This window comes from Puma concolor, chromosome E2 (assembly GCF_028749965.1).
Source record: "Puma concolor isolate L17-30 chromosome E2, mPumCon1.1.hap2, whole genome shotgun sequence".
Lineage (NCBI taxonomy): Eukaryota > Metazoa > Chordata > Mammalia > Carnivora > Felidae > Puma > Puma concolor.
The window spans coordinates 62,664,227-62,691,995 of record NC_141681.1 but is presented as its reverse complement, the minus strand read 5'-3'; the positions used below and the strand labels follow the sequence as shown (position 1 = coordinate 62,691,995).

The window sequence follows — 27,769 nt, the reverse complement described above, 5'->3', positions numbered from 1 at the left end:
GATAGACACTGGTCATCTCAATCCTTTGTACACTGTGTGAATGGCCATGGTTAGATTTCATAAATGGCCCCCAATTCATGGGTGAAGAATTCTTCTGTGGGTGAAGAACCTTCCTTAGAACAGCCTGGTCTCCTACTGGGGCTCAGTACACAGCAGCCAGTCTGTTGGAGAAGGAAGATTTTTGCCAGCGATGCCAGAACACTCCAGGCAAAGGCCTCATGGCCCTAACCTTATAGCTGTTCTGGATACCAGCCTATATGGGGCCTAGCAGTTTCAGTGCTTTCAGTCCATTGTCAATCCACCGACACTGCACATTCTGCCCTCACTAGTGATAGCTCTTCTCTGAGCTCTGTCCAGTAGTAGTTCCCTGAATTTGGACCTTTGCCTGTGACCCCCCGCCCCCCATGAGGGACACCCTCTGTAGTCTTCTCAGCCTCTCCCAACTTTTCCTCTCCTCTAAGTCTGCTGTACTTTTCCTCCTCCAATTTGGTGTTAGCTTCTCTCTTTGATGCCAGCCCTCTGCTACCCTTATGTTTTCTTACGTGGTTGTACCCACAGGTGCAAATGTTTCAAACCTCAAGGGTATATTTGTCTTTCTGAAATCATTGATCTTGAAGACTAGTGCTAAACAAGGTGTTCTTATCATTTTAAAGGTCACATGACTTAGCTTGGGCTGCAATAACAAAATACCATAGACTGAGTGGTTTAAACAACAGATATTTATTTTCTTATAGTTCTGGAGGCTGGAAGTCAGAGATCAGAGTGCCAGCATGTTTGGGTTCCGGTGATGACCCTCTCTGTGGCTTGCTTTCTTGCTGTGTCCTCACATGGTGGAGAGAGAGGAGAGTGTGACCTTTCTTCCTCTTCTCACAAAGGCACCAATCCCATTATGGAGCACCACCCTCATGAACTCATCTAAAACTAATTACGTCCCAGGGGCACCTGGGTGGCTCAGTGGCTTAAGGGCCCAGCTTCAGCTCAGGTCATGGGCTTAGGTCATGATCTCATGGTTTGTGGGTTCAAGCCCCACATTGGGCTCTATGCTGACAGCTCAGAGCCTGAAGCCTGCTTTGGATTCTGTGTCTCCTTCTCTCTCTCTGCCCCTCCCCCACTTGAGCTCTGTCTCTCTGTTTCTCTCTCTCTCTCTCTCAAAAATAAATAAACATTATGGGGGTGCCTGGGTGGCTCAGTCAGTTGGGCATCCAACTTTAGCTCAGGTCATGATCTCACGGTTTGTGGGTTCAAGCCCTGCATTGGGCTCTGTGCTGACAGCTTGGAGCCTGGAGCCTGCTTTGGATTCTGTGTCTCCCTCTTTCTCTGCCCCTCCTCACTCACACTTCATCTCTCTCTCTCCTTCACATATATATAAACATTAAAAAAAATTTTAATTAAAATAAATAAAAAACATTAAAAAATAAATAAATAAACCTAATTATGTCCCAGAGCCCTCTTGTCTAGATACCATCACTGGGATTAGGGCTTAAACATATGAAGTTTGGGGACATGCAGACATTCAGTCCATAACATCTATGGAAGGAAAGTGATTCTTTATGACCAGTATATGAAGTGCTAATTCTTCAGGGTCACAGGACACAGTATCAGTTTTATAGAATAAAACCAGTTGGTGACAGTAGTGAATATTAACACAAGGCGTGCCTGGGTAGCTGAGTCGGTTGAGCATCTGACTTTGGTTCAGGTCATGATATCAGGGTTCATGAGTTTGAGGCCCGCATCGGGATCTCTGCTGTCAGTGCAGAGCTCGCTTTGGATCCTTCTCTCCCCCCTCTCTCTGCCCCTCCCCTGCTCTCACTCTCGCGCGCTCTCTCAAAAACAAAACAAAACAAACCAAGAATATTAATGTTTATTATTTATTTTTCAGAGACAGAGTGTGAGCAGAGAAGGGGCAGAGAGAGAGGGAGACACAGAATCCGAAGCAGGCTCCAGGCCCAATGCGGGGCTTGAACTCACAGGCTGTGAGATCATGACCTGAGCTGAAGTCAGACACTTAACCGACTGAGCCACCTAGGGATGCCTGCTCCTTCATTTTATGAAGGGAAGGATAATAGCACAAATTACTTTTGTCTGGCATCCTCCACATTTAATAATTTGAAAGCACTTTTATCTACCAAATTGCAGATAAAAGAAAAAGTTAAAATTGACAAAATGAAGATGCCACCTTCTTAATTTTATTATAAAAGTAAAATGTTTCAATGATTTATCAATTTACAAGAAAAAGACTCAATTTTTAGCACAAAATATAGAAAACAGCCTTCACAGATATTTGGCTGCCAGGATTCTAAATATAAATGATTTTGCTGAAGGGCGCCTGGGTGGCTCAGTCGGTTAAGCTTCCGGCTTCTGCTCAGGTCATGATCTCAGGGTCCATGAGTTTGAGCCCTGCATCAGGTTCTGTGTGGACAGCACAGGCCTGGAGCCTGTTTTGGATTCTGTGTCTCCCTCTTTCTCTGCCCCTCCCCTGCTAATGCTCTGTCTCTCTCTGTCTCAAAAATAAATAAAAACATTTTTAAAATTTTTAAAAAACAAATGATCTTGCTGAAAGCAGACAATTTCTAGTAAGTGTTATGAGAAGAATTAAAGAACATAGTGATATATTGGGGTACCCATGGTGTCTTAACCTTTTATGTATCACTTTTCTCACTATAGCAGCTTGAATCCAGCAACTTTCTTCCCCAACTTGAAGGGGAGAAACCTCTCCACTATTTGGACCTCTGTTAGAACATTAACTACATCTTTGTAAAAGGAGATTTCAAAATGGAGCAAACAAGACTGGCTAAAAGGTCTCTTTTTAAAATAGAGTCAGGTGGTGGGGGGATGTGGGGGGGGGGGGTTACTCACAGAGCTGGATGTCCTGGTGGACCTGATGTGAAATTCCTGTGGAACAACAACACTTTTAAATGGTTTGCTAGGATTATTTACGTATTGAAAGTTTCTAGTTATGCTTTTCTAAAATTAATTAATTATTTTTAATTTATTTAAATCCAAGTTAGTTGACAGTGTAATAATGGTTTAAGGAGTAGAATTTAGTGATTCCTCAGTTACACATAACACCCAGTGCTCATCCCAACAAGTGCCCTCTTTAATGCCCATCGCCCATCTAGCCCATCCCAACCCACCTCTCTATAATTATGCTTTAAAAAAAATACTAAAAATAAAGGTTCAAGCTGCCAAAATACATCACATAATTAATTGATTAAATTAAATTAAACAGGGTCAGGCATAAGGGAGGAGAAACTTATGCACATCCTCACTGGGGAAACCATGAACTTAAAAAAATTTTTTTTTTTTTAGTCAGCTGCAAGCTCTCAGCCTGGACTTAATTTACTCCTCACCATGACACCTGAATCATCCACATTCTTCACTTCAAAAAAAGCCAATGTGATTTAATAAGTTTCAATCCCTCATTTGCATATTAACTCTACCAATCTCAGTTAACCTAATTTAAATCCCTGTTTGCCTAGAGGAACTGAACATTTACTACACTCCTACCTAGCTTTTTGCCTGTATAACTCTACCCCTTCTTTGTCTTCTTTAGGATCCAATTCAAGTTTATACCTGAGTCTGTGTCTCCCAAATTGGAATTCTCATTGCTCAAGTATATGCTTATTTTCTTAAATTTTCAGTGAATTTTTGTTGGTTGACATCTTGTACACAACTTTTTTTTTTTTTACATTTTTAATTTATTTTTGATAGAGAGAGACATAGCACAAGTGGGGAGGGGCAGAGAGAGAGGGAGACACAGATCCGAAGCAGGCTCTACACTCGGAGCTGACAGCACAGAGCCTGATGCGGGGCTGGAACTCACAAACCGCGAGATAATGACCTGAGCCGAAATTGGATGTTTAACCGACTGAGCCACCCAGGCGCCTTGAATTTTTTTTTTTTTTTTAATGTTTACTTTTGAGAGAGAGAGAGCGCGAGCAGGAGAAGGGCAGAGAGAAGAGGAGACAGAGAATCTCAAGCAGGCTCTGTGATGACAGCAGCGAGCCCCATGTGGGGTGAACCATGAGATCATGACCTGAGCTGAAGTCGGACTGATGCTCAACAGACTGAGCCATTAGGCACCGCCCCCCACCATCCGCCTTTTTAAAGTTTAATTATTTATTGTGAGAGAGAGAGTGCACGCAAGTGGGGGAAAGGCAGAGAGAGAGAGAGAGAGAGAGAGAGAGAGAGAGAGAGAGAGAGAGAGAATCCCAAGTAGGCTCCACACCATCAGCACCATCAGCACCCAGCCCCATGTGGGGCTGGAACTCACAAACCAAACTGTGACATCACAACCTGAGATGAAATCAGGAGTCAGACACTTAACTGACTGAGTCACCCAGGTGCCCCCAGAACTTTTTTAGACTCTTTTGTATAACCTCATTTATTTTTTTCTTGATTGTTCATACTTAAAACAGAAGCCGACGTTTGCCCAGAAGGCTATCACAGATCATTCATTTTTAGGAAATAAGTCTTGGGGCACCTGGGTAGCTCAGTTGGTTAAGCGTCCGACTTCGGCTCAGGTCATGATCTCACGGGTCGTGGGCTCGAGCCCCGCATCAGGCTCCATGCTGACAGCTCAGAGCCTGGAGCCTGTTTCAGATTCTGTGTCTCCCTCTCTCTCTGCCCCCCCCCCCCACTCGTGCTCTGTCTCTGTCTCAAAAATAAATAAACATTAAAAAAAAAAAAGTCTTTCCCAGAAATTCAGTTCACATTGATGAATTAATTGCCTTCATCCACACCTGCCAGTAGACAAATAATGAGAAAAAATAGTAATACTGATAGTATGTATGCTTTGAGGCATGACTTCAGTATGATTTGGAAAATGCTCTACTTATGGACCTCTATAGGAACCCATATAAGAGACCATTACAGAACTTTTGATGCTCTGCTACAACTAAGGAGGTAGCTGTAATAAAAAGTAGACTTTTGCAAAACTGTTTCATGATATTACCTATAATGCAGAGTACCAGCAAAAATGGATTTATTCAGTAATAGCAGAGAATTACGATTGATTAGAGCAAGCTGTGACAAAACTTTATCCAATTCTGGAGATCAAAGGAAAGGAGGCTTTTTTATATAAGAAAGGAGAAGTTAGGAGGGGCTGTTGTAAACCAAAATTCCATTGGGGTAAACTGGGAGCTCAAAGGTGTAGTGTCTTCTCATTGGCTGGATTGTTTTGTTGTGTTTTTTTCTCATTGACTGGATTGTGACTGTCTCTCATGTCTCTCTTAGGCTGGGCTTTTGCCAATGTCAGGAAGGAAATCCTCCTTTCTTCTGCTGGAATGATGAACTACTGGTTTCTTCCTGTTGGGTCTGCCATTGATGACAGTGGTAGGGCATGAGGGTCCTCTTCCTACCTCCCAAGTCCATTTTATAAGGTTTCCTTTATAAATGTTCATATTTACCCCTTTTGATCAAGATCTTTCCTTAAAAGCATCACAGATCAAGGATCAGATTTTAGTGGTTTTGTCACTCAGTGCCAGAAAAAGGACCTTTCCTGGTTGTCATGTCCTAAGTTGGAGGGAAAGTGGAAACCAGTTGGAAACCACTTAAGGCCACATTTGAGTTAACATGGAAGGTTAGGAGGGAGAACTCCCAGACACTTCCCATCTATAATATAAATTTACCAAGATCATAAATACTGGAGATCATCTCTTTATTGGGTACATCATTCTTATAAAAGTTTGACCAGCAATGATATACAAAACTTAAAATTATTAAGTTTACAAAACAGAGGAAGTAACATGATAATTCCAAATTGTATGATAGTTCTAAACCAGGACCTTGGGTCTGAAAGTAGCCAATTGAAATATTTATTGGCACTCTTTCTGACTCAGGGGAGTAAAGCTCTCATTATGGAGGCATACCTGGAGTGTGTATCCTCCTGGAAGTCTCCAATTAAGAGAGGCCATGAAAACAGAAGAGTGAATACTGCAGGAGCACATTGAAAGAACTAACCAAGTGAATTTGGGAAGATACAGTGCAAGTATAAACATGAAGCAATAGTTGATCAACTTTTTGCAAAACAGCAAAGTTTCAAAGATGTTTTAAAACAGTATCATTATCTCAAAAGAACTGTGTGGAACCAAATATGTTATTGATAATACAGCCTATAAACTTTAAATTCAGAAACCATGAATTTCAGTAAGAATCTCTGAATATCGGTTAATAGTTCATATTAAAGAAAGATTTTGTGAAGGGATGCCTGGGTGGCTCAGTCAGTTAAGGATCTGACTTAAGACTTCAGGTCATGATCTTACAGCTCATAAGTCCAAGCCCCACATCAGGCTCTATGCTGCCAGCTCAGGGCCTGCTTGGGATTCTGTTTCACTCTCTCTCTGCCCCTTGCCCCCTCAAAATAAAAAACTAAACTTAAAAAATATATATATGTGTGTGTGTGTGTGTGTGTGTGTGTGTGTGTACACATATATGTGTGTGTATATATTTTTAATATATATATTAAATATAAATTTTTGTGAATTCTGAAGCTTCTAACCCTTCAGAAAAAGCAAGAGAAAAATTAATTTGTCACAGGATCACAATGAGGCTGTTTCCAAAAGGCCATAGTCAAAAAAAGAGGTTTCCCCTTTCGTGAGGGCTTAGAAAATGCAGACAGGGGTCCTCTCTTCCCATAAAAGGGAGAGAAGAAGCAACAGTGAGAAAAAATGCATGCAAGATCCAAACATCTTGGGAAAGTTGTCTCATCAGATGTTGTCTGCTTCACTTTGGGAAATCTTTACTTTCAGATTAATAGGTGGTGTGCAGGTCCAGTCGGGTTTGGTTATTTCTTTAGCTCCATCATGTAAATCCAAGAGTCTATTGCCTGGAGTTTGGTGGCACAAGACTTGGTGTGAAGTTCCTGATAAAGGCCTTTCCAGTGAGGCAGTAGAGTTTTCTGGAGCAGTCTTTTCCTGGTTGTAAGGTGTGATGCTTAAGGTCATTGTCTTCCAGGAGCGCACTGTGAAAAGATGGCTCTACCGAAGCATGGTTACTTTTAATAGAACCAACTAGGCTTTTACAATATTGTAGTATATGTTCTTTGTTCTTTTATCAACTGTGGATCAAAGGAGGCATGGCCAAATGCATTGGCCATCCTGTGACTATCTCAAAGGGTGAGTCTGTGTTCCCAAAGGGGTGGATCTGAGGTTTAGAAGGACTAACAACTATGCTTTCAGCCAAAATATTTGGAAGACCTCTGTAAATTTTGCCAATTGACTCTTTTTTAAAGCATATTTATTCATTTTGAGAGAGAGCATTGTCAGCACTGAGCTCAACATGGGGCTCAACCCACAAATCGTGAGATCATGACCTGAGCTGAAATCAAGTCAGAGGTTTAACCGACTGAGCCACTCAGACTCCCTACCAATTGAGTCTTAACCATGCTATTAGTGCATTCAGTTAACCCTGAGGATTGAAGATGGTATGCTAATGAAAGTTTTGTAAAACCAGCTAAACAGTGCAGAGTTGTCAAAGCACCTGTCCAGTGAAATGGGTTCCCCTCGCACTATAGAGTTGGAGAGGGATTTTCCCAGGTAGGGATAATCTCTTCTGAAACAATTTTAGCCATGGTAGAATGACTGACCTGTCTACAAGGGAAAGCTTTGATCCAGTGAGAAAACATACAAACCATGATTAAAATATATTTATATCCACAAGATGGGGAAGCTGTATACTTTGGACAGATGGGATGAGTGAGGTAGGTACTTTGTGAGACCTTATTAATATTTCCCAACCAAAACTGGTTCATGAATGTTGTCATTTTCTCAGTAAACCAATGGTTTGATGCATGTACAGTTGTAAGTAGGGAGAATTTTAGAATTTCTGGTAGAGCTGGATTGTTATTTGCTCCAAACCAAAGTTCTCTATTACTATTGAACCAACAATTATTAGATTTTCAATACTGTTTTTCCTTTGGGTGTTTCTGATCATTCCTCGCCACCCAAATTATCACTTGGGATAACATCTCTTTGGACCAAGACAGAGGTTTGGCTACTGGCCTCCTTGCAAGCAGCATTTTTGGTGGAAATATCAGTGAGGTGCTTTCTTTTGGCCTCCAAGGAGTTGAGTGTGGAATGCCTGGAAAGCTTAATAATATCCAGAGCAGCTGGCAAAGGTATTGCATCTAATAAAATTTGGACATAGGAGTCATTTTTAATTTTATCCCCATTGGAAGTAGGGATATATTGTTGTTTCCATAATATTCAAAAGTCATGAGTTACCCCAAAGGAATACTGACCATGGGTATAAATGTTTGCAGTTTTACCCTTGACTAAGGGTACACAAAATACACACACACAATTAACATAAAAATACACAAAAATAAACTCAAAATGGATGACCTAAATATGAGACAGGAAACCATGAAAACCCTAGAGGAGAAAACAGGCAACAACCTCTTTGACCTCAGCTGCAGCAATTTCCTGCTCAACACATCTCCAAAGGCAAGGGAAATGAAAGCAAAAATGAAGTTATTGGGACCTCAAGATAAAAAGCTTCTGCACTGCAAAGGAAACATTCAACAAAATTAAAAGGCAACCGACGGGATGGGAAAAGATATTTGCAGATGACATATCAGATAAAGGCTTAGTATCCAAAATCTATAAAGAACTTACCAAACTCAACATCTGAAAACAAATAATCCAGTGAAGAAATGGGCAGAAGACATGAATAGACATTTTTCCAAAGAAGACATCCAGATGGCCGACAGACACTTAAAAAGATGCTCAACATCACTCAGCATCAGGGAAATACAAATCAAAACCACACTGAGATACCACCTCATGCCGGTCAGAGTGGCTAAAATTAACAACTCAGGAAACAACAGATGTTGGGGAGGATGTGGAGAAATGGGAACGCTCTTGCACTGTTGGTGGGAATGCAAACTGGTGCAGCTACTCTGGAAAACAGTGGGGAGGTTCCTCAAAAAACTAAAAATAGAACTACACAGGGCGCCTGGGTGGCTCAGTCAGTTAAGCATCCGACTTCGGCCCAGGTCATGATCTCCCGGTTCATGAGTTCGAGCCCCACGTCGGGTTCTGTGCTGACAGCTCAGAGCCTGGAGCCTGCTTCAGATTCTGTGTGTCCCTCCCTCTCTGCCCTTCCCCCACTCATGCTCTCTCTCTCTCTCTCTCTCTCAAAAATAAATAAAAACATTAATTAAAAAACTAAAAAAAATAGAACTACCCTATGACCCAGCAATAGCACAACTAGGAATTTATCCAAAGAATACAGGAGTGCTGATTCATAGGGGCACATGTACCCCTATGTTTATAGCAACACTTTCAACAATAGCCAAATTATGGAAAGAGCCTAAATGTCCATCAACTGATGAATGGATAAAGAAGATGTGGTTCACATACAACAGAATGCTACTTGGCAATGAGAAAGAATGAAATCCTGCCATTTGCAACAACGTGGATGGAACTGGAGTGTATTATGCTAAGTGAAATGTCACTCAGAGAAAGATAGATATCATATGTTTCCACTCATATGTGGAACTTGAGAAACTTAACAGAAGACCATAGGGAAAGGGAAGGGGAAAAAATAGTTTCAAACAGAGAAGGAGGCAAACCATAAGAGACTCTTAAATACAGAGAACAAACTGAGGGTTGATGGGGAAGGCGGGGGGAAGGGAAAACGGGTGATGGGCACTGAGGAGAGCACTTGTTGGGATGAGCACTGAGTGTTGTAAGCAATGAATCATGGAATCTACCCCCAAAACTAAGAGCACACTGTATACACTGTATGTTTGCCAACTTGACAAAAAATTATATTAAAAAAAAAAAGACCTAAGTTATCATATAATCTAGAGCAGTATAAGGTGGTATGTGCCAGGGATGAGTAAGTTGAAGGCTGGACAAATCCATGACAAATGTCCTATGTACAGTCAACAATGTCCATAAAAAAGATAAATCTCTGATGGAAGTCCTCAGGCCATCCCTCGTCAGAGATGGGCCCCCGGACAGGAAGGGTCAGGTCCTGTGGGAAATGGGCAACCAGGGGGCTGGATCTGCAGTTACCTTTGGGAATTTTACTTTGCTGCATGGAGAAGAGATGGGGATGAACCTCTGAATGTGGTGGCATCCATGAAGGGTGACATTACACTACAGCAAATCCAGCTGCTCTTCTAGGTCTCAGGCTCCAGGTCCGCCCAGTGCAAACTATGGGGAAATGGAAATATTAAAATTAATCATTAGTACTGACAGAGTGATAGATACATAGATTAGTGGAACAAAACAAAGAACCAAATGAACCCACACATAAAGGCCCAACTGATTTTTGACAAAGATGCAAAAGAACTTAAATGGAGGAAGAACATGCCTTTTAACAAATAAATGGTAATGGAGCAAATGGACGCCCACAGGTAAAATATAAGTAAATAAACAAAAATTAAACCTTACCTAAATTTCACACCTTGTAAAAAAACTCACTCAAAAGGAATCATAGATTTAAATATAAAACAAAACTATAACATTTTAAGGAGAAAATTGGGGGAACTTAGGATCAAGTGAAACGTTCTTAGACTTGACCTTAAAAGCACAATTCATAAAAGGAAAAAATGACAAATTGGACCTCATTAAGTCATTTTTCTTAAAATGAGAAAATTCCAGGGGTGCTTGGGTGGCTCAATCAGTTAAGCATCTGACTCTTGATTTCAGCTTAGGTCATGATCTCACGGTTCGTGGGTTCGAATCTTGCATCGGGCTGCACTGGCAGCGTGAAGCCTGCTCAGGATTCTTGCTTTCCCCCCTCTTTGTCCCTCCCCCACCCCCAAATAAATAAATAAACACTTTTTAAAAATGAGAAAGCTACAGAGGTGAGCAGATTAGTGGCTGCTGGGGGTTAAACATGAGGGGGTTGTTATAAAGGAGTAGAATGAGGGAAGTTGTCGTGGTATTTCAGCAGTTCCATATCTTGATTGAGGTGATGTTACATGAAGTTACACGTGATAGAATTGTATAGAACCACACACACGTATCTGTGTGCATATATAAACTGGTGGAATTTGAATAAGCTCTGTGGACTGCAAAAAAGTAGAATCATTAAATATTTGATTAAAAACAAAGTCACAGGGGAGCCTGGGTGGCTCAGACGGTTAAGCACCGGACTTTGGCTCAGGTCATGATCTCACAGTTCGTGGGTTCAAGCCTCGCGCTGGACTCTGTGCTGACAGCTCAGAGCCTGGAGCCTGCTTCAGATTCTGTGTCTCCCTCTCTTTCTTCCCCTCCCCCACTCGCACTGTCTCTCTCTCTCTCTCTCTCTCTCAAAAACAAATAAACATTAAAAAAATAAAATAAACAAATAAATAAAAACAAAATCACAGCCACACAAAAGAAGCTGCCATGATGACTAAAAGCCATGATAACTTCCTTTCACTAGAAGGTAAAGGCCAATTGCAGAGTCACTTGAGTTCCCAGTAGACAGACATGACGACAAACCCAGAGGTCCTGAAATGCAGAGAACCACGAGGGGGCTCAGTTGATACCCTAAAGGATGTCCTTTCATAGCCCCTGTCATAGTTGCCAGTTGTATGGTTTCTTGAGGGGTATCTGTCTCCCCATGTCTCAGTCCACCATAGACCAGGTAGCTTACAAACAACAGAAACTTATTTCTTGCATTACTAGGGGCTGGGAAGTCCAAGATCAGGGTGGCAGGAGATTCAGTGTCTGGTGAGACTCCAGGAAGGAAGGAAGGTGTTCTCAGGGGATCTCTTTTCTGAGGGCACTAATATAATTCATGAGGGCTCCACTCTCAGGACCTAAGCACCTCCCAAAGGCCCCACCGCCAAATATACCACACTGGGCATTAGTTTTTAATCCATGAATTTGGGGTGGGGGACTTCAGTCTATATCCCCCTACTAAAATGTCAGCTCCATGCCCTTATGTGTTTCTTCCCTGATGGGCAAGTTCAATCTCAGCATACAGTAGCAATTCACATAGCATGAGATAAACATGTAAGCAGACTCAGGTAACTTACTTGAGTGCAGAAAGAAGGATTTACTACCTTTTTCTATGGTGTCCTTCTCTCTCCCTCCCCAGAGTCAGCTGTGATGATGGGGCTGTGGTCTGAGCCCAGCACAGTCCTGCAGGGCAGCCAAATACTAGCTCAACAAAAATTCCATTTCCTGGGGTCCTACTGTGTGTCAGGCCCTGCGGCAGACACACTTTATCTCAATATGATGTGCAATACAGAGATTTAATGTGCAAACAGATCAGAGAACAGGGCCATAGCAGAGAATGGTTGGAGTTCGAAGGAAATGAAATAGGGGGGTGACAGAAAACTACAACCACTACTTCTGAGGAGGTGACTCCAGGGGAAGAGGATTCTGGACAGAGGCAACTTCAGGGCAGAGGCCTCAGGCAGGACTGAGATGGTGCATTTGAGAGCGAGGAGAAGACTCTAGCCCATGCTGGAGGAGGAGGGCATGGAAACCAGGTCATGCAGGCCCTGTAAGCGGGGATGAGGAGTTTGGTTTGTTCTAAACCAAATGGGAACCACAGATGGACATGCTGCTCTGAGGGAGGTCTGGGCTGCGTGTGGTGATACCGGTGGAGGGGGCCAGTTTCTTTGTGCAGGTGCCATGCTGCTGGGAGCTTCTGGAGTGGGGAAGGGCAACTCAGAGAAGGCAAGTGAACACTTGATAGACCTTTAGGTTGGTGGAATCTGAGCCTCATGTCTGACATGGCTTTGATCTGTCCATGGGTACTGTACCCCAGGAGGCTCTGCCCTGTGATGTCCTTGGCAGGAGTAGTGGGGGGAACCACTGCAGGGAAGGACTACATGTTAGGCAGAACTCTTTTCCTTCCAGGGCACTTAAACCCAAATATAAGTGGTTTTGCCAAAATAAAATTATTGATTCATTCATCAAGCTCACAGGACAGCTTTAGGCACAACTGGAGGCAGGGCTCAGTGAGATCAAAAGGGCTTGTCTCTTATCTCCACTCAGCTGCCTCTTTTGGCTTAGTTTTCAGGCATGCATCTCTTTAAAGAGGAAAAGTTGCTGCCGGCAGCCCCAACTCCCAAATCCTGGTGCATGAACTCCAGGGTCCACAAGAGGGTTCCCCTTTCCTCACAATTCCTTGCAAGTCCTTCGAATGCCTCTCATTAATGCACCTCAGGTCACATGACCACCCTTGACCCCCATCATTATAGCTTTGGGTTGAATATGCTCTGATGACCAGGCCTGATGCATATACTCAGTAAAAACTGGAATGAGTGAACGAACAAGTAATTACTGGACATACTTACTTGTTCACTGTTAAAAGCCAACTTTTCTTTAGGCTCTTCTCCATTTCTCCCAGTAAGTTAGCTATATTGGTCTGCTTAGGGCTTGAGGTGCTAAATGATTAAGTTCCAGAGCTTGGCTTAAAAAATGAAAATCACCAATATTAAGGAGACTTGTTATGAACTGAATGCATCTCCCAAAATTATGTGTTGAAGTCCTAAACTACTATCTGATGGTGCGGAGATAGGGCCTTTGGGAGGTAATTAGATTTAGATGAGGGTGAGTCCTCTGTTACAGAATCAGCATCCTTATAAGAAGCATAGAGACACCAGAACTTTCTTTTTCTCTACTATGTAAGGACACAGCAAAAAGATGGCCATCTACAAGCCAGAAGAGCTCTCATCAAAGAACCAAATTGGCCCACACCTGGGTCCGGGACTTCCCAGTCCCTAGCACTGGGAGAAATAAATTTCTCTTGCTTAAGCCGCCCAGTCTCTGGTATTTTCTTATAGCAACTGAACAGACTGAGACACTCACCAAGAGATGAAGGAGGTTCCCCTTATGGGCATCTGCAGAGCAAGATGGTGTCTGTTCTCATGAACCAGTTCACAGAGTCTTTTAAGACAAGGTATCAAACTGAGAATATTCAGAATTTCAACCTTGCTCTCCTGCTTAATTACTGTGGAGACACACACATTTACTCCTATCACCAAACTGTCTTGTTGACTGTGAGAAAATAAACAGACACCTGCCCTGCTGACCGGGGACCAAACACGTCACACAGCACAGTGAGAAAAGAAGTACTATTGCCTCTGTAGATGAACTTAAAAATCAAGAAACACACTAGTCCCAATCTCAGTGAAGACTTCTATGTTGCTAAGTCTTTAACAAACCCAAATGTATCCCTCAATTTCAAACGTGCAGCAGATGTAATCGTGAGGACAAACTTAGGGGTAGCACTGGGTTTGTGTCCGGCCAGACATCAAAGCACAGAGAGGGCAGAGAAAGAGGAAGAAGGTCACTCCAAATGAGGAAGTGAGGGGTCTCATGAAGAAATACCATCTTGGTTTAACTGTGGAAGGGGTATTCTTGAAAGAGGTAGAGAGGCTGGGGAGGCATTCCTGATAGGCTGAGGGCACATATAAAAATGCCCAGGGGCACAGAACTGCTGGGTGGACTCCAGAGGAGAGCTACCCCTGGCTGCGGGAGAGGGCAGTCTCAGGGCAGCCAAGACAGAAACTGCAAGGATGGGCTGCTGGCACTGGCTTTCCAGGTGAGATTTGAGCTAACTGATACCCAAACTGATACCCTGGGCAAGTCAAAGGGTCAGAGCCACCAGGAACCATTTGTCTCAGATGTTCCAGCATCACCTGGAAAACATTACCCTTCACCCCCTCCCCAGCAGGTTGGCTGCTATACAAGCAACCCCAATGGGAGACCAGAAAGCTGGTTCAGAGGACCCTTCACCCATGTGCTCAGGGCCATCTGATCTAACCAAGGCCACCCATACAAGGTACAAAGGATTGAACTCTAATGACTGATGTCTACCCTACCCCAAGAACTGAGCCCTACTTGGCTCAGCTGGACTTTAACTCTGCTACAACACAGACCAACCCCCACCCCCACCCCCACCATGCTGCAGGCAAACAATTACTATACGCAGGGAGTAGGGCCTGAATAGGCCTGGAGGTGGGCATATACTTCACAGTGTTGGGAAGAAACTGAGCAGACTGGCCAAAAAGTCCCCTGACTATAAGCCTGCCTGGGCTTCTACCCTGTTTCTACCCCCAGTCCTCCTGCCATCAGGGGTGGGGGAGAAGCATCACTCCAGTTATAGGAGGCAGCAGTCATTTCCAACCCCAACACATGGTAATGGCTGAGCACTGTGGCTCAAAGCCCCTTAAGCCTAGGGTCACCATTCTCTCTCCAACGTGCTTCAAACTAACATTCTCTTCTTGACAGGAAGCATAACTTTTGGAACAGGGACACAGCTACAACCAACATACAAGTTTTACTGAACTGACATTTTATTGACCTTTGGGAAATTAGTTTCCAAAACTTTTTAAATCAAAAGACCCCACAAACCAGAGGATACGGGTCCATATGTTGGTTCAACCACTTCTTTCCTCTGTGCCCTGGCATACTGGCAGCAAAGACAATGAAGGCCACAGTATGCAGAGACACTAGGAACATTGGCCACATCCCAGGACAACAGGATCTTCCTTCTCTCAGGACCAGGGTGATGGCCATGAGGTGAACATCCTGCTATCCCCAGTAAGGCAACAAAAATCAAGGACCCCTTACCACAGAAGCCAGTCCTTCTATTCATGAGCCCAGTTTTGTTCTCAATCTCTTCACACACAGTGATCAGAACCCCCAATATTAAAGATGGCTTAAACAATAAAGCTTTTATTACCATACATTCCAGGGAAGTGTGAGACAGTCAGTTCCAGGGTTGGATAAATCCATGACAGGTACCATGCGTAGTGTAAACGATGTCCATGGAAAGGATTAACTTTCTCTGGAAGCCCCCAGTAGACACAGCTCAGCTACTCTTGACCAGAGCTTGGTCACAGGCATACCTGAACCAGTTGGAGGGAGCAAATGAGGCCCATCACGGACTCCACCACTCATGATTCTCTCCTTTAAAGAGTGGCGACCATGGAGGTCTTGCTGTTCCAGAGCACCTTGCGGTGCCTGATGCACACCTTGGGCACTTGCCAGGTGGTGGAGCTGAGATGGTTTGTATCATGGAAACTGGCAGCAACTTAACACTGCCAACAGCCTAGGCAGGTCCAAGTGCAACCTAGCTCCTGAAAACTTCCCACACACCTGCCACCCCAGCGCATGTGTTGGGGTGTGCCAGGTTTAACTTTCAAATGGCTACTCTCCTCTCCTTTCTGGAGTGAGGTTTTTCATGTTGAACAAGGTGCCAGCCCTAGCTACAGGCTTTCCAACATCCCCTGTCTTCTTATGGCCTTTCTCCAGTGTGGACTTTCTTGTGCTGAAGAAGGGTAGAACTATGTTTGAAGGCTTTCCCACATTCTGTACACTCATAGGACCTCTCTTCAGTGTGGAACTGCTGGTGCCGATTGCGGTAGGACCTGGTGGTGAAGGTCTTCCCACACAGGCTGCACTCATAGGGCCGTTCTCCAGTGTGAACTTTCCAGTGCTGATACAGGCCAGAGCGGGTCACATAAGTTTTCCCACATTGCTTGCACTCATAAGGCCTTTCTCCAGTGTGAACTCTCTGATGAAGAATGAAGCTATGGTTGTATTTAAAGAACTTCCCACATTCCCTGCACTCATAGGGCCTTTCTCCAATGTGAACTTTCCGGTGCCGAATGAGAGTAGACAGAACGCTGAAGGCTTTCCCACATTCGCTGCACTCATAAGGCCTTTCTCCAGTGTGAATTCTCTGGTGCAGAACAAGTGCATCTTTGCGGTTGAAGGTTTTGCCACATTCATCACACTTGAAAGGTTTTATGCCCGTGTGAACCTTCTGGTGCTTCCTCAGTTTAGAGGGATAACTAAAGGCCTTTCCGCACTCAGTACACACATGGGATGTTTCTCCAGTGTGAATTTTTTGGTAATTAACATGGGTGGATTTCTCCTTGGGGGCATTTCCACCTTTTGGACATCTAAAGGGTCTCTCTTTGGGGTGGGTTACCAGGTGGTCAAGGAGCGCAAAGGCCTTTGGGAAGGCTTTCCCGCAGTCACTGCACTTGAAGGCCTTCTGTGTGGCACGGACTGCCTGCTGCTGTTGGCTACTGGAGCTGGGTTGGAAGGCTTCTCCATGCTCGGTGCTCCTGTGTGGCTTCCCCTTGCTGTGGGTGGCCTGCTGCCGGAGAAGATCTAAGGTGGTAGGCATGTCCTTCCCAGACTCCCCAAGCAGAGAGGGCTTCTCTGACAGGTAGACTCTGTAACTCTTCATCTGCTCTGTAGGGGTTTCCCCATCCTTCAGGCTACATGGACAACCTGAAACATAAAAGCCAGTTACCGAGAGCTGGATTAGAGAGAGGAGGTACCTACATCACAAACACACATCAGACATACCAGAAAGCAGTCCACAGAATTGCCAGGAGGTTGCTAGAAGTCTGGGTGAGAAACGGCTGGCCCAGTAGAACGGGGCTCTGCCAGATCACAGAGTAGGAAAGACTTCAGCAGGGATGAGAACACAAAGATGGGAGCAGTGCCAGGAGAAGAGGTGAGGCCACCAGGTCACTCCTTGCAATGTGTTTCAAGTAGGGCCTCCACTGCTGGTGACAGTGGGCACTGTGAAGAGGATGTGTCTGCACAGATGAAAAGGCAGCTGTAACAGAGTAGCTGGTCTTGAAGTATTATTTAAGGATGTGTGCACATCTCAAGTCACTAGTAGCTCTACACTGGCGTGGAGAACAGGGAGGGGGGTCATCTAGGTCCTGAGAGTCATGGTAGGGACAGAAATCGCATATTGTGTCCACAAGGGAGAGGAAAGGTAGGAATAGTGTGTGGTCACTGGCCTCAGTACCAAAAAGCCAAAGCACACAGATGAGCAGCATGCTGTGAGCCCATCACTGAAACCAAGACATGTCCCAGCCCTACTCACCAAGACCAGGACCCCTCCTGGCCTCAACTCTGCTGACCAGAGTCAGGTCCACCATGCTGGGAACCCAGAACTCTTCTTCACTCTCCAGCTGGGCAACCACATGGCACCTTGAAGATGCAAATCCTGGGAGGGAGAACAGCAGTAAGAGGCCAACCCAAGCCAAGGCTTACCCACTCCATCCCCCACCAAAGGAAGCGCATGTCACCATGGCAACCATGAAGGAAACAGAGTATTAGAAAAACAACATCCTCAGGGCACCTGGGTGGCTCAGTTGGTTAAGCGTCTGACTTCAGCTCAGGTCATGATCTCACGGTTCCTGAGTTCTAGCCCCACGTCAGGCTCTGTGCTGACAGCTCAGAGCCTGGAGCCTGCTTTGGATTCTGTGTCTCCCTCTCTCTCTGCCCCTTCCCTTCTCATGCTTTGTCTCTCTCTCCCACTCTCAAAAATAAATAAGCATCAAAAACATTTTTAAAAAAAAGAAAAGAAAAAAACATCTTCTGCACAATTAAACATGTGTTAAGCAGGTAGACCCCATGTTGTGTTTTACCATAATCTTTTTTTTTTTTTAAACATTTATTTATTTTGAGACAGAGAGAGACAGAGCATGAACGGGGGGAGGGCCAGAGAGAGAGGGAGACACAGAATCTGAAGCAGGCTCCAGGCTCTGAGCTGTCAGCACAGAGCCCGACGCAGGGCTCGAACTCACGGACCGTGAGATCGTGACCTGAGCGAAGTCGGACGTTCAACCGACTGAGCCACCCAGGTGCCCCTACCATAATCTTTTAATAGAGCCTCCCATGAAGTAAAACTGACATAACTTAAGTAAAAAATAGACAAATGATAATAGTTGGAGAACTTTCAATAATGGACAGAATCACTAGGAAGAAAACAAATAAGTATACAGCACTTGAACAACACTAAAAATCAACTAGACCTAATAGACATCTATAGAGCATGCCACAATACAGCAGCAGAATGCATATTCTCACATGCTCACATGCACATGGAACATTCTCCAGAACAGACCACTTGATGGGAAATAGACTTTCGAGGACTGAAATCACACAAAGTATGATCTCTGACCACAAAGGAATTAAAATAGAAATCAACAACAGAAAGAAATGTGGGAAACTCACAAATTTATGGAATTTAAATACAACACTCCTAAATGACCAAAAGACAACTACAGAGCACTCTGAAATGAATGAAAATGAGAATACAACATGCCCAAAGTAATGGGACATAACAGTGCTTAGAAAATAGGAAATTAGAGCTATAAACACCTCTGTGCTGTTTCACTTCTAACAATCTGACACCAAAAGTGGGTAGGTACAGGGCAGGTGTTCCACACCACTTCTCCAAATCTCAGACATCAAGCTGGTGTCCAAGGATTCCATTCAATTCTCATATTAACTACACAGAGTCAGCATCAGATCCCACAGATTAAGGGCTCAGTCCCACAGGACTGCTGCTATTTCAGACACCAGTTGAAAGTCCCAGACCTCCCACACTTCTGACCAAGTGGCTATAAATCAGGGATTCCCACAATTATTGATCCCTTCTCAGGTTCAATAGTTTGCTATAATGGCTCACAGAACTCAGGAAAAGAGTTTACTTACTATACCAGTTTATTATAAAATATACAACTCAGAAACAGCCCAATGGATGAGATGCAAAGGGCAAAGTATGCCAGGGTAGAGATGGGGGTGGGGGTTGACGAAGTAGAGGGTTAGAGGCATTCATGCCCTCTGGTGGTGCCACTTTTCCCAATAACCTAGAAGCTCTCTGAAGCCTATTGTTTGGGAGTTTCTAATCTCCTGGAGGGTAGGGTTAGGGGACTGGGAGGATAGGGGGTGGGGGCAGCTCAATTTTTAACCTTTCAATCGTGCCCTAGTCTTTCTGGTGGCCACCCCCTATCCTGAAGCTATCTAGGGGCTCCCAGCCACCAGCCATGCCATTAGCACACAAAAGATACTCATCATTTCAGAGATTCCAACAGTTTTAGGAGCAGTGCTAGGAAGTGGGAACAAAGACAAAATATATATTTCTTTTTATGTCACAGCACCCATATTTAAAAAGAGCTCAGGGGCACCTGGGTGGCTCAGTCAGTTAAGCATATGACTCTCAATTTCAGCTCAAGTCATGATGTCATGGTTCATGAGTCTAACCCCTTGTCGGGATCCTGGCTCACAGTGTGGAGCCTGCTTGGGATTCTCTGTCTCCCTCTCTCCCTCTGCCTCTCTCTCTCAAGAAGAAATAAATAAACATTTAAAAAAAAAAAATTTTAACGTTTATTTATTTATTTTTTTTGAGACAGAGAGAGACACAGCACGAATGGGGGAGGGTCAGAGAGAGGGGGAGACACAGAATCCGAAACAGGCTCCAGGTTCTGAGCTGTCAGCACGGAGCCTGATGCGGGGCTCGAACTCACGGACCACGAGATCATGACCTGAGCCGAAGTCGGACACGTAACCGACTGAGCCACCCAGGCGCCCCTAAATAAACATTTTTAAAATAATTTAAAAAAATTAAAAGATCTCAAACCAATAGCCTAACTTTAGTCCTCAAGGAACAGGAAAAAGAAAAGCAACTAAACTCAAAGCTAACATAAGAAAGGAAATGGTAAGGAACAGAGATAAATGAAATAGAGATTAGAAAGAGAGAATCAGTGAAACCAAAATTAGGATCTTTGAAAAGATTAGCAAAATTGAAAAACTGCTACCTAGACTGACAAGAAAAAAATAAAAGAATCAAATTATTAAAAAGAAAAATGAAAAGGGGGACATCACTAACAAAATTACAAAATAGAAAGTTAAAAAAAAATTTTTTTATAGAAAGTTAAAAAAAAATTTTTTTTTAACGTTTACTTATTTTTGAAAGAGAGACAGAGTGTGAATGGGGAAGGGCAGAGAGAGGAGACACAGAACCTGAAGCAGGCTCCAGGCTCTGAGCTCTCAGCATACAGCCTGACATGGGACTCGAATTCACGAACCATGAGATCATGACCTGAGCCGAAGTCAGACACTTAACTGACTGAGCCACCCAGGCATCCCTAGAAAGGTTTTTGTTTTTTGTTTTTTTTTACATTTATTTGTTTTTGATAGAGACAGAGTACAAGTGGGGGAGGAGCAGAGAGAGAAGGAGACACAGAATCCGAAGCAGGCTTCAAGCTCCGAGCTGTCAGCACAGAGCCCCACGCGGGGCTCGAAACCACAAACCGTGAGATCATGACCTGAGCCAAAGTCAGACACTTAACCAACTGAGCCAACCAGGTGCCCCACCCCTAGAAAGGGTTTTAAGGAAATACTATGAACAACTGTACTGTATGCCCACAAATTAGATAACTTAGATAAAACAGACAAATTCCTAAAAAAGACACAAACTACCAAAACTGACTCAAGAAGAAACAGAAAGTCTGATTATATTTAAACAACAACAAAACTTCCCCCATGGGGGTAAGAAAAAAAGTCAGCCCAGAGGGCTTCACTGATGAATATTAACACTGAAATAAAAATTTCCACCAATACTTGACACACTCTTCCAGAAAACAGTAGAAAAGGGAACATTTCCCAACTCATCCATTGAGGCCAAAATTACCCTCATTCTCAATTAAAAAAAAAAAAAAAGACATTGTGAGAAAACTACACACTGGTAACTCTTCAACAAAACTCTTCAACAAAACTCTTCAACAAAAGAGATGCAAAACTCTTCAACAAAATACTAGCAAAGCCAATCCAGAAATACATAAAAGGATTATAAACTACGACAGAGTGAAAAACGTCCTAGTAACACAAGGTTGAACTATGAAAATCAATTACTGCAATACTGTGTTAACAGAATAGACAATAAAAATCACACAATCATCTCTTTTTAATGTTTATTTATTTTTTTATTTTGAGAGAGAGAAAAAAAACACATGCAAGCAGGGGAGGGGCAGAGACAGACAGACAGACAGACAGACAGACAGACAGAAAGAGAGAGGGAGACAGAGAATCCCAAGCAGGCTCCACACACAGCACAGAGCCCAACTCGGGTCTTGATCTCATGAACTGTGAGACCATGACCTGAACCAAAACCAAGACTCCAACACTTAACCGACTGAGCCTCCCAGGCCCCTGCACATGATCATTTCCATACACATGGGAAAGTACTAGACAAAATCTAATGACCTTTCATGATAAATGCACTCGACAAATTGAGAACAGAAGGGAAATTCCTCACCTGAAAAGGTGAGCTGCAAAAAACCCACAGTGATTATTAGTGAAAGACTAAATGCTTTTCCCATAAAATTGAGAATGAGACAAGGATATCTACTCTCACTAATTCTATTCAATAAAGTACTTGAGGTTCTAGCCAGGTTAGTTAAGCAAAGGAAGAAGTAAAGATATCTCTATTTGCAGATGACATCACACCACATATATGGAAAATACCAAGGAGTTCACTAAAAAAAAAAAAAAAAAAAAAAAAAACCTATTAGAACTAATAAATGGGTTTAGTAAGGCCACAAGACACAAAATCACTATACAAAAATCTATATTTCTATACACTAGCACTGAACAATCTAAGATGAAATTAAGAAAACAATTCCACTTAAAATATCATCAGAAGGAATAAAATACCTAGGAATAACTTTAGTCTTACGTGCTGAAAACTACAAAACACTGTTGAAAAAAGTTAAAGACGACTAAATAAATGGAAAGACATTTCATGTTCTGAATTGAAAGATATTAAGTGGCAATACTCCCCTAACTGAGCTACTGATTCGAATTCATGGCTCAAGCTTGGACCAGGGAGGACCCTATAAATTTTCTTTTGAAGAAAGAAGGCAAAACCCAGAGCACAGAGAGGCCATGACTTCAGCAGACTCACAGAGACAGTCAGGGCTGAGTGGGATTTGTTGGGCAAACTGTAAACTTCTGAACCCCAAGCCCTACTACAGGAGGCAGTGGGGCAACAGCTATTGAGGCTGCTAACAAGGCTGCTCAGAGAGAGGCAGGGGAAGAACACACAGCCCATTGCCAGTACTCACAGCACCAACCACAGGGAACCTGGGAAGGAAGCAGCCTCTGTGGTGGGGTTTTAGGATGAACACAGCTTCCTATGGGTAAAAGGCAGAGGCGGTCTGTTAGGAAAGAGTGTGAGAGACTTACCCAGCGAGCCAATAAGTGCAAAGTTCTCTAGCATCACATCACGGTAAAGGCTCCTCTGAGTCAGATTAAGGAGCCCCCACTCCTCCCGGGAGAAATACACAGCCACATCCTCAAAGGTCACCAGCCCCTGTAATGATGGATTGAACTGAGCCTTAGGGGTCAATAGTGGGCAGACAAGCCAACCAAAACACAGACAGAGGAACACATCTAGGTCCTTGATCAGTGTCCCAAGGTCCTGCCTCATCTCTCACTGACATCAACTTTCCCTTTGAGCCCCAAACCCCTACTCCCACTCGACACATACCCTCTACCTCCCTCCTCCTAAGACTCTTACCTCAGAGGATTGCCAGGGCCCCCAATTCCATTGGTGCCTCTCTCCTCATGTTACTATTGGACTCTGCATCCTGCCCACAGCAACAACAGGCTGGTGACCAGATAGATGCCATCTATGTTCCCAGCCAGACACACAGGTCTCACCCTATCTCCTGCTAGCCAATTCCCTCTAAGTCCCAGAGATCGGCTCCCAGAGACAAGCAAACCTAGGCTCGCCCTTCTGTCTTAGGTCCCAGACCCTTCAGTTTGCCCCCGGTGTCTGACATGCACAGAACTCTTTGTACCACAACTTGTGAGAGCTCCACACCCCAGCACAATCTCACCCGTTCAGCCCATTGGCAACTCGCTGGACTTCCCTTACATGCCCGTTCTGCACACAGTGTCTCCGGTAACACCACTGAGAGCAACCACAATACCATCCTCACTCAGTCCAGCCCCACTCCTCCATGGCTCAGTGTTAAGCGCATCCCCGCCTCCGCACTCTGCACTGAAGACCGCCGTACCCAGGCCTGTCCCTCGCTTCAACTCTCAGCCGACCAGACCACACATGGATCTCCAAGACCCCTCTTCCACCTCTGCCTCTGACCAGGCTGCCCCTTCACCTGCACAGCCTTCCCCGCTTCTCCTGAGCTCATTCAGAACCCGACCCACTGGGTGGGGATCAGGGCTGTCAGAGCCTCCGGCACCTTCCACTTACCAGCGCCTCCTCGGCCATCGGAAGCTGTGGACGGAGCTTGGCTGCGATAGGCGCCGAATTCCGGTCTACTCAGCTCAAATCCGTACCTACCACCCCGCCTTGGGCGCAGGAACCTCCGGCCGACCGCGGAACCTTCGAAGCTAGGTCTCCTCCGTGTAAAATGTGCTCAAAGACCAGGGAACCGCCCGCGGGAGGCCCTGGCCCTCCGGCACCCGTTCCGCAGTGGGCGACACCGAGTCTTAGAAAAATGGGGTTATTTCCGAGGGTCACGGCGCGCGCACAGGTGCCACGAGGGTCCCCGGCCCTCTTCTCGGCAACGCGGCTCTCCAAGTGCTGGTCTCCACCCACAGCTGCAAGAAGAGCACAGCTAGAGCAACGCCGGAAGTCCGGCCGCCTCCAGACGCCTTCATTAACTTAGCTCCAGCGTCACTTTAGGGCCTCATTTCCCAGCTCCCCTCGCGGTGCCGCTTGCTCGTTGCCAAGGCGACAGGGGAGGGCATGTGCGCTCGTACCGACGTAGCCAATGACGGCCCCAGAGAGGAGCTTTCCCTCGTTCCGTGGAGGTGGGACTTCCGGCGTCGCCCTCCTTCGGAACCACGTCCGGCAGACGGACTGCGTAACTGCGCGGAGGCGGGAATTTGGGAGGCTCCTCAGAACGGTGGAAACTGGAATATAGAGGGCCTGAGAGGAGGCTGCGCGCTCTGTACGCGGGTTAAGCTCGGCAAGTGTTTTTGTCGGTAAAGAGGCACTACCTTCGCGTCTCACCTCCATCAAAGCCCATCCGTGCCCGCCGCCGCCCAGGAGTCATCGCCCCGGACGCGGTGTCTGCTTCACGGAGCAGGAGACGGAGCTCAGAAAAGCCTCTCCAGCCTGAGTTCAGTGAGGAGCTGGGGACCAGCGGCCAGGGAGCCTTGGCAGGAGGAGGAAGTGTTGGAGAAGATCCACAGTTGGACTTTACAAGTGTTGAGTCTGGTGGTGCCTGGGCCACTGGACTCAGGCAGGTCTGGGGTACCGGGGATGGGTCTGGAACATGCTCAGGGGACAGTGGGCTGATAGCCTGCCCCGTGTAAGGCCATAGTCAGGTAGGGGCCTTGTGGAGGAGGGTGAGCGCGTTGTTGAGGATGTTAGGGAGAAAGGTCCTGGGCACATCAAGATGCGAGGCCGGCAGGAGGACCCGGCTCCTGGATGTCGTGCAGTGGATTCAGATGCACTCATCCTAGAGGATGTGGTGCCGAGTCTCCTAGGAAGAATGGAACACTTAGACGAGTCTCAGAGCAACCTACCCCAGGGTGATGCTTGAGAACTTTGCACTGGTGACCTCTGGGTCGGGCCACTGGCTTCCTTACTCCCACACCTAGAACTCTGTTTTCTTTGCTCTTGCTGTGTTCGCCTTGCAAGTTTGTGGTGGTCCTGTAGCTGCGGCCCCCAGGCTATGTTTCCTTCTCTCCCTGACTGCTGTGAACAACCCCCCCCCCCCGCCACACACACACACACACACACACACACACACACACACACACACACACATTGTATCAAGGGGCCATGAGTGGCTGAAATCGGGTCAGAAGTCTAAATCTTTGCAGCAGGTCATGTCCAGCTCAGTCACTTTCTCTAAGATACCCAGCATTTCATGCACTGACGTGGTGGTTGTGGGGCCACTGGGCTCTGCCTTGGAGACCTTCCCTGAACATTCAGTTTGTGGATTTTCAGTATTGTTCATATACAGATGATCCTCACGGGTTATGGTCTGTTGAGGGGTGGTTTGGTCCTCTTGGGGTGGATTCTCACAAACCTCATCAGCTCCCATGGCTCTGTTGGTTTCTACGTTCCCTGTGGTTATCCCAATGGAATTGATGAGGAGACCTGCCCTGGTGACAGCCCGAGGTGGGCTGGGCTATTCTCACACCTGGCGTCTGGTCCATGCCATCTCAGGTCTTGGTGCCTCCCTGACCCCCTAGTGTTTTTTCATCCTCTTTACAATCCTGACTCCAGCCCCCTGGCTGTGCAATGTTTACCTCCTATTAACAGGTCCTCAGTTGATCAGATATCTTCAGATAGTCCTCGCAAACCTGTTCCTCAGTTACACCTATGTATTCTCTCCAAGAAGGCAGGCACAGGTGGGACTGCCCTCACCACATGGTACATGCCTGTGGTTAGTGGCCACAGACTACTGTCATTGGGTGGATTGTTCTAGCCTAGGCTGGACTCTGAGCCTAGGAGTATGTATTCCCTGCATGATTATCACCTTTCCACTCCATGAGGTCACCTGATTAGAGTACTGTCAAGAGCACTGATGGACCAGGTAGACTTGAAAGCAAGGATGCATGAGAGGTCCTGAAGAGGCTCACCCATCGAGATTGCAAGCTGGGGAGTGGAGTGTCTCTGGGGTTAGACTATTCTTGTGCCTGGAGCCTGAGCTGTACCTCTGGTGTCCAAGTGCCATGGCCACTACCCTTGTGACTTTTCTATCTTCCTGACTTAATGGACAATCTACCCTCTCATCTACTTCCCTGACTCCTCTATCCTGGCTGTCCCTCACCTCTCTGTCTTCCATGTCTCACCTCCCCTCTCCCTTCTTTCTGCTGAAAACATTGGCCATCTTCAACATGTCTTGGGCAGATACACATTCTTAAGTAGTTCCAGAAAGCCCATTCCTCAGTGAGCCAGGCTTCCCTGTCTTGGGTGTGGGCAGAGGCTCATGCTTACTTGGTCACAACTGGTAGGCGACAGCACTACAATTTGAACCCAAGTGTTCTCGGACTGAAGTTTCCTCTCTTTACTCATCTTTCTTGGGCTTGCATTCACAGCTCGTTATGGTTTTTATTTGTGTTACTCCCTGAGGTTGACTTCTTGGACCTCAGTAGTTTTACTTTTCAGATTAAAGGTTTAGTGCTTCTTTAGGGACCACAAGGACAGGTAATGAGATAATGGAGTCTTACTGGGAAGGTGGCAGGGTGACCCTAAATGTAGGACATCTTTTTTTGGGGGGGGGGGCGGGGAGACAGCACAAGCAGGGGAGAGGGACAAAGGGAGAGAGGGAGAGAGAGAGAATCAGTGTGGAGCCCGACATGGGACTCAATCTTGAAATCACAAGTTCATGACCTGAGCCAAAATCAAGAGTCGGACGCTTAACTGACTGAGCCACCCAGGCACCCCTAAATGTAGGACATCTACTTAGGACTGGCTTCCTGAAGGATGGCAAGAGGAGGGTGCAGTTTGGGTTGCCACAGCAGGTGGACACCTGGAAATATCCAGATCACAGTGCAGCATGGGAGGCTGTTAGCAGTTGGGAGATACTTCCTGCCAACCAGTTGTGAAAGGTTGTGGAGTGTGACTGAAGGTGGGAGTGTCCACACAGCCATACAGAGACTGAGCAGTGATTCTGAGCTTCCATTGCTGGCATTCAAATGTTGGTATTCTCACCCACCATGGGCTGATTGTAATTTCCCCATTTTATTTTATTTATTTATTTTTTAATGTTTATTTATTTTTGAGACAGAGAGAGACAGAGCATGAACGGGGGAGGGTCAGAGAGGAGGGAGACACAGAATCCGAAACAGGTTCCAGGCTCCGAGCTGTCAGCACAGAGCCCGACGTGGGGCTCAAACTCAAAGACCATGAGATCGTGACCTGAGCCGAAGTCGGAAGCTCAACCGACTGAGCCACCCAGGCGCCTAATTTCCCCATTTTATACGTAAGGAAATGGACACAGAGTGGTGAGGCATTGTACCCACAGTCACATGGGAGCCCAGGTACAAACTCAGCTCAGCCT

The 27,769-nt window shown here is 45.4% G+C and overlaps 1 protein-coding gene across 7 annotated transcripts in view; it reads right to left on the bottom strand.

Annotated features, from left to right (window-relative positions):
• ZNF584 (zinc finger protein 584) overlaps positions 1–27,769 on the bottom strand; it is a 36,139-nt gene that overhangs the window by 954 nt on the left and 7,416 nt on the right. Inside the window, exons 2-8 of one of the 7 annotated variants that reach the window (XR_015244456.1) lie at positions 23,998–25,234; positions 22,968–23,094; positions 17,818–17,940; positions 15,646–17,207; positions 10,023–10,163; positions 2,857–2,892; positions 702–822 (exon numbers count right to left, since the gene is read on the bottom strand). Coding sequence is in view for 1 of the 7 variants with exons in the window: in XM_086688519.1 (XP_086544645.1) it covers positions 16,201–17,207; positions 17,818–17,940; positions 22,968–23,094; positions 23,998–24,015 (1,275 nt within the window). In the remaining 6 variants the exon portion in view is untranslated. Of the gene's footprint in view, positions 1–701; positions 2,893–10,022; positions 10,164–15,238; positions 17,208–17,817; positions 17,941–22,967; positions 23,095–23,997; positions 25,450–27,769 lie in introns of those variants that run through there. The other 6 variants (XR_015244457.1, XR_015244458.1, XR_015244454.1 and 3 more) reach the window with 6 other exon arrangements.